At 59.4% G+C, this 6,527-nt stretch overlaps 1 protein-coding gene across 1 annotated transcript; it reads left to right on the top strand.

Moving 5' to 3' along the window:
- The first annotated feature begins 453 nt into the window (after nt 1-453).
- Nucleotides 454-6,022, top strand: LOC142594915 (BPI fold-containing family B member 3-like). Its single transcript, XM_075721344.1, has 14 exons — nt 454-506; nt 649-753; nt 855-977; nt 1,385-1,448; nt 2,304-2,364; nt 2,740-2,819; nt 3,472-3,654; nt 3,820-3,873; nt 3,972-4,142; nt 4,524-4,591; nt 4,978-5,020; nt 5,469-5,532; nt 5,656-5,732; nt 5,948-6,022. The coding sequence occupies exons 1-14, from the start codon at nt 454-456 to the stop codon at nt 6,020-6,022; spliced, it is 1,221 nt and encodes a 406-aa protein (XP_075577459.1).
- The last annotated feature ends 505 nt before the right edge of the window (nt 6,023-6,527 follow it).

The following is a 6,527-nucleotide window of genomic DNA, read 5'->3' as shown; positions in this document are numbered from 1 at the left end:
CTCCTTGGTGGAGATGGTCTCCTTGGTGGTCTCCTTGGTGGAGATGGTGTCCTTGGTGGTCTCCTTGGTGGAGATGGTGCTGTTGGCAGTCTCCTTGGCAAAGATGGTGTCCTCGGTGGTCTCCTTGGCAAAGATGGTGTCCTCAGTGCTCTCCTTGGCAAAGACGGTCTTGTTGATGTTCTCCTTGAGGCTGTCCTTGATATTCTTATTGGCAAAGATGGTCTCCTTGGCAAAGATGGTCTTGTTGGCAATCTTCTTCGCGGAAGCAGTGGAAATCTCACAGGGTGAGTGACAGTGGGAGACGGGTGTCCCTGAGCAGCCCTTGGTGTGTCTGGACCACTCTGGGGAAAGGAGGCTCTGGTCTGGATCCTGCTGTCTGAACACACAGGGCCCCCCCCTTTCCCATCCTGGGGCAGGTTCATAAACGAGGGTTCAGCTGTTGGGCGTTTCGGTATGTGCCTGCCATGCAAGCGTGCCTTGTATGTGCCGCAAGCTGCTTCTGGCTGGTAGGGGTCCCTGCTGACCCAGGGTGGAGAGGACCCCAAGACTGCGGCTCTGCAGTCGCCCACAGCGCTGGGGGCTGAAGGGACAGGGCATCCGCTGTACAAATGTGCTACTCGCTGCCTTTTCCTTGTTTCAACCACCCAGGCCGAAAATTGTGAACAACACCCTCCCCAAAATAAGTCTGCGCTCCCTGCCAGGCTTTGGGCACCAGGTGGGCTTCAACACCCAGCTGCTGGTCGAGAACACCAGGTACGGCGTGTCTGTTGGGCACAGCTCGGGGGTCTCCATCTCTTTGGAAAGTAGATGGCCAGCAAATTTCCTGAGCTGTGTGCTGCGTTTCACCCATGCAGTGTGCCAGGCAGGGTGCTCTGCACGCAGGTGGAAGCAGATGTGGTCTTGATGGTCCAGGACAAGTGGGCAGATCTCCAGAACAATAAGGACTGCAAGATTTTTGCCATAAACATCCGTACGAGGTAGGCATCACTGTGAGGTAGGATCCGTGTGAGGCCGGTGTCCGTGTGAGCGGCTGCTCGTGGCCAGCACGTGGTCCCTGTGGCAGTGGGAAACCTTGGCGCTGTTGGCCATCGAAGGCAGCGCTTCTGTGCCCGACGCCTCGGAGGCTGAACTACCCGGATGCCGGCCTCAGAGGGGAACTGCTGACCTTTCTTTTAAAATTCGGGCTCCAGGAAGAGTATTTCTGGGTTGTGCTGGGAACCTAACACCGGGCCAGATTCAGAGGGCTTGGTTTGGGTAATATTTTGGCACTGAATATGGCCCTGGAAAGTGCAAGTGAGGCCTCATACTTCTCTTGCGCAAAGTACTTTTATTTTCCAGCCATTAATCTGTGTCACTTTTTATTTTCTATTTTCCTGTTACCCAGACCCAAAGTGCCACTTCTGGATCAGCCTTTAAAACAGTACCTTAGCGATGTCCTGCATGAGGTGGTAAGTCTGCAAAGCGGTCTTCATGCGAGCTGTCAGCACAGTGCCGGGCAGGGCAGGCAGCGCGAGCAGGGCAGGCAGTGCGAGCAGGGCAGGCAGCGCGAGCAGGGCAGGCAGCGCAGGCAGGGCAGGCAGCGTGAGCAGGGCAGGCAGCGTGGGCAGCGCGAGCAGGGCAGGCAGCGCGGGTAGGGCAGGCAGCGCGGGCAGCGCGAGCAGGGCAGGCAGCGCGAGCAGGGTAGGCAGTGCGGGCAGCGCAGGCAGGGCAGGCAGCGCGAGCAGGGCAGGCAGCGCGGGCAGCGCGAGCAGGGCAGGCAGCGCGAGCAGGGTAGGCAGCGTGGGCAGCGCGAGCAGGGTAGGCAGCGCGGGCAGCGCGAGCAGGGCAGGCAGCGCGAGCAGGGTAGGCAGCGCGGGCAGCGCGAGCAGGGCAGGCAGCGCGAGCAGGGTAGGCAGCGCGGGCAGCGCGAGCAGGGCAGGCAGCGGGCCAGGCTGCCCCCGCGGAGGCGGCTGTTTGCACAGCTGCGGCTCAGCCAGGTTGGCCAGCCCGTGCTCCCCGCCAGTGGGCACCGGCACCTCGCCGGCACCATCGCCTGTGCCAGGCTCCGCCGGCAAGCAGGTTTCCGAGACGTGTGCTGGTTTCATGGTCGCAGTGAGCAAGTCTTGCCCAGGGACCGAAGCCCTGGCTTAGAGGGGCCGCTTGCCTGCCTAATGCTGAGCACTGCAGTAACGGGGCGTCCCACCAAATCCTGCCTGGCAGCGGCTCCTGCCCGTGCAGCAGAGCCAGATTTTAAGCCGTGTTAATACAACGCACATCCGCTGGTGCCGCGGGTCCCAGGACTCCAACCTCCTCTGCCTCCCCAGGGGTGCGACATCGTCAACGCCAGGCTCAATTTGGCGAGCTCTCCGCTTGGCTCCAGGACCCGTAAGTGCTGGCAGCCTCCTTTTCCTCTGCTCCTGTGTGACCCCCTGCACTTAGGGTTGTTTGGTTTTTTTACATTGGGTAAATACAAATATTTTAACATCTTCTTAAAAACACAACTCGGCTCAAGCACAACATTCAATTTCCCTTGCCCCGGAGCAGCAGCAGCAGACAATTTTTCCAGCAGAAAGCCACTCCAGGAACGGTTGCTTTTAGAAACAACATTTTTGCTGCAAAACAGTGCTTTCTAGTGGCTTGTCCAGCTGGGAACACTGCGAGCAGGAGCCGCCGTTGGTTCTGATGTCTCTTGGGACCACGGGATTTGGGAGCATCCCCCTCTCACTGCAGCTTAAAAGCTTTCCTCCCTGCGTCCCACAGCTGCGCTCCCGCTCGGGGCTCTGGGAGATCTGCCCCCCTTTTCCATCATCAGTGGCGATGCTATCCAGCTGGATCTGAACGTAAGTGCCACCGCTTCCCCTGGCCCGAAAACCTTTGACTTAGGGAATTTGGGTAATTCATCTGAATGTGGTGGCTGTTTGTCGAAGGCTCCTCATACTCCAGTTTTCAGGAAAACATTCACTGGAAGATGCTGATGAGCGTGGTCCCGCCATATCCGTGCTAATGCCACCACTGGGACTCTATCATAGAATGCTTGGGTTGGAAGGGACCTTTAGAGATCATCTTATTTTTGACTTGCGAATCCTTGAGGGTAGCACGAGCCAGATTGGCTTGACGCTGCTTAATTAAGTATAATTATAGCACTCTCATAGTTGTTAGTTAGAAAAGCTTAACTTCATGCAGGAGCAGCGGTCACCATTCACAAGCAGGTTCCGTCTATAAATGGGCTGTAAAAGTTGGGTATGCAATTAATAGGGACCATAATCGGGACAAAAATATTGGCAACGTGTCTTACTGGAGGGGAGGTGTGACAGAGCTGGGGAAAGCGGCAGCAGATGCAACCGCTGCCTGTGCTAGAACGGTCTGAAGCGGCCGCGGGTTTATTCAAGCGCCGATGAACCCCGCGTGAGCCTCTCCGCGAGGGCCGCGGGCGGGCAGGGCGCCCGGTGCGACCGCAGCCCTCCGAGCCCTGCCCTGCTCTGTCCCCTGCAGCTCCTCTTCAGGGACGCGGCCGGCGGCGCGGTGGCCTCCGCGCAGGGCCGGCCGCTCGCCGCCACCCTGCTGCTGGCCAGGGGCCAGCCGCCGCGGCTCGGCCTCTCGCCGCGTGCCCTCGGCGCCCTGCTGGGGCTGGCCCCGGGGCAGGCAGCCTTCAACCTCAGCATCACCAACTCGATGGTGGGTCGCGACGCCCCTCCCCGGGGTTGGGTCGGGGTGCGGGTTGCTCTCGGGTGACCCAAGGGTGCTGGCCGCCATGCGTGCGCTTGTGGGGCCCGGCCGAGCCCGGCGCGGGCTTTGCACAAACCCCCCCCGGCCCCGACGCCGCTGGCGCTGTTCCCGCAGGTGCCCGATGGTGTCTCGCTGTCCACGTCTGCCCTCCTGCCGCTCATCCCCCAGGTCAGCCGCCTCCCTCCTGTGCACTGCTCTCCAACCCCGCCGCCCAACGCTGGCCACGCAAAGACCCCCTTGCCCTGACCTCCCCTCGCCCCTCGCAGCTCACCGGCGTCCTCCCCGGCTCTCTGCCGCTGGAGCTGCGCGTGCGGGCGGCCAGCAAGCCGCTGGTGGCCGTGAGGGGTGGAAGAGCCACCGCCACCCTCAAAGCCTCCGTCGACATCTTCAGTCCCGCCCTGCAGTCCTTCCAGAAGCCCCTCTTCTCCCTCGACACAGTGAGTGTGCTCCCGGGGGACGAGACCTCTGAACCAGGGCGAGGGCTGAGTCTGGCTGTTCTCCGGCATCTCCTGCCCTCAGCCCTGTAGCGCTTGTACTTCTGAATTCAGTGCATCTTAAAAGCGGTGGTGCTTGCTCCTTTTAAGATGCTCGTAACCAAGTGGAAGTGAAATGTTTAGGGAATAATACAAAGTAAAGACAGGACGGGTGAACCCTGGGGAGAGAGAGACATGATGCCATCCTTCAAAAAAATGCGGTTTCTAGGCACAGACAGGTGTTTTTTCTTGGAATGGGTTATTTACAAATACTCTGGGTTTTCTTTTCAGTCTTTGGAGCCACGCAGGGAACTAACTTCATTTCTTCCCTTGTTGCAATTTCAGGACATCGTTCTGAACATCACCCCGTTGGTCTCCGACGGCAAACTGCAACTCTCCCTGGCTCTTGACAGGTAGAGCCGAGCTTTGCGGCGGCTGCAGGCGGGGAGGGGGCTCTGCCTGGGGACGCTCCCAGGAGCCCGGTGAGATGGGGCCGGTGGCAGCGATCGGGGAGCGCGAGGTAGACGTGGTAGGGGTGTAAAGGGCTGCCAGAGCTTTCCTGCCTCCTCCCAGCCTCCTGCCTCCTCCTCCTGCCTCCTCCCAGCCCCAGCTTCAGACTGAGTGCGTGTCTGACGTGATGAGGGAGGTTTTTAAAAAGTTGCTCGATTTTCAAAATCCTTCTATCTTTGCATGGGTGAGACAAATTCTGGACCAAGGAAAGGTCTGGGCAGCATGTGGAAAGCCGGAGGAGGGCTGCACCCCGTGCACCCCGACTCTGCCTTGTTTTCATCTCTTGCAGCATCAACCTGACACAGGCACCCCTGAGGCTCAGCCCTCTCAGCGTAAGTGCACGCTGCTTTGGATCGAGGCGCTGCAGCGAGCGATGTGATGGCCAGAGGCTCTGTGTGGGGAAGGAGAGCCAAAATGCCAATTCTTCTTCAGTCTGCACGTTTCTTCTCTTGGCAGAGGCCGATTGTTGCCTGCCCTGTCGATCCCCTGTGCCCTATGGCAGTGACACTTGGATGTATATGTTCCCTTGGCAGCGCACCGGGGGTGCTGGGAAGGGGGGAGGAATAATCAAGAAGAAATTACTCAAAAAGCATGTCCCTGTGTATGCCCCCACCCTCAGCCCTGGCAGCGTTTCACTGAAGGAAGCTTCGCAGCATTTGTGTTTCATTGCTCTGAGCATCCTGCAGTGACAGACCTTAACTGATAACGCTGGCGTGGCCATTTTCACCCCAATAACCATTGCTCTCTTCTGGTACCGACACGTGTCGTCTTCCCCCGCAGGTCTCCCTGCTTACAGGATGGCTCAAGCGAGTCCTTGAGGCTGCGTACGTGCCTGCCATTAACGGTACGGCCGGGATCTGGGCCCCCTCTCCTCTCAAACTCAGCCGGATTTGGGGCTCACCCCCTTCCCTCGCTACCTGCCTTCGGGGTGTCCCCCATGACGAGACGCTTTCGCTTGCTTTTGCAGACGCCTTGCATGTGCCGGTGCCTCTGCCCAACATTCTCAACGCCAGCCTCGGGAACGCCAAGGTTGACATCATCGAGGTAAGGATTGCATTTCCCGCAGCGCTGCTTTCCCCGGGAGACAGGGGATGAGCCCCACGCCCCCCCGGCCAGCCCCTCTCCCATGGGCTGCTCCCGGTTTCCAGGAGGTCCCTCTGCCCGCATGGACCCACAGGAAAACCTCGCCTGGGATATAGGGAAAAGCTGGTGAAAGTCCAAATGAGAAAAATGAATAGTTTTTGTGCTGCTTCTTCCAGGCAGACGACTCTCCCGACCAGACCTCTCTAAAAAGATCCTGCCCCGGAGGACCCTCGGCCGCGCTGGCCGTCTGAGGCAGGCAGCGTGCCGCGAGCCCCAGAGCCCTGCTCATCCCTGCTGTCTTCATCTTCCCGTGGGCACTGCCCTGTGTTACCGCCATGGCCCGAGGGGGACGGGTGCCCGTCTCCGGTCGGCCGGTCCTGGCATAGCCTGGCACGGGGGTAGGGAAAGCTGTTTGGCTGGTGGATGTTAGGGAGGGTTTTCTGTGGCCAGTTTTGATATCCATAGTCAGGAAGCAGAGCTCCTCTTCAGGCATAAAGGTTGCCCACGTATTGCTCTTTCAATAAAAATCCTTCACTGCCTCAGTATTTCTCTCTCTAAATCTTTATTTGACACGGGATTCTGGCCGTGCCCCTGTGCCACATGGCCCACGGACAGGCAGCGCAGCTCAGGGAGGAGGCTGTACCTGCACGGAGCAAGCTGGCACCTTGCAGAAAGCGTTTGTGAAGCTCAGCCTCACGCGGGAGCTGGGGTTTGGTGCACAGGGGGGCCCTGCTGCCGCCCATCCCCCGCGGGGCT

The sequence above is a fragment of the Pelecanus crispus genome, chromosome 14 (genome assembly GCF_030463565.1).
Source record: "Pelecanus crispus isolate bPelCri1 chromosome 14, bPelCri1.pri, whole genome shotgun sequence".
In the NCBI taxonomy this organism is placed as follows: Eukaryota; Metazoa; Chordata; class Aves; order Pelecaniformes; family Pelecanidae; genus Pelecanus; species Pelecanus crispus.
The sequence above is the reverse complement of the archived record's forward strand: the minus strand, read 5'-3'. Positions and strand labels throughout refer to the sequence as shown.

Bases quoted from the DNA above. Each gene is read 5' to 3' on its own strand.
- LOC142594915 (XM_075721344.1), top strand. From the start codon at position 454: ATGTGCCTGCCATGCAAGCGTGCCTTGTATGTGCCGCAAGCTGCTTCT. The intron at 754-854 runs GTACGGCGTGTC...TCACCCATGCAG, and splicing joins CTGCTGGTCGAGAACACCAG to TGTGCCAGGCAGGGTGCTCT. The intron at 1,449-2,303 runs GTAAGTCTGCAA...CTGCCTCCCCAG, and splicing joins GCGATGTCCTGCATGAGGTG to GGGTGCGACATCGTCAACGC.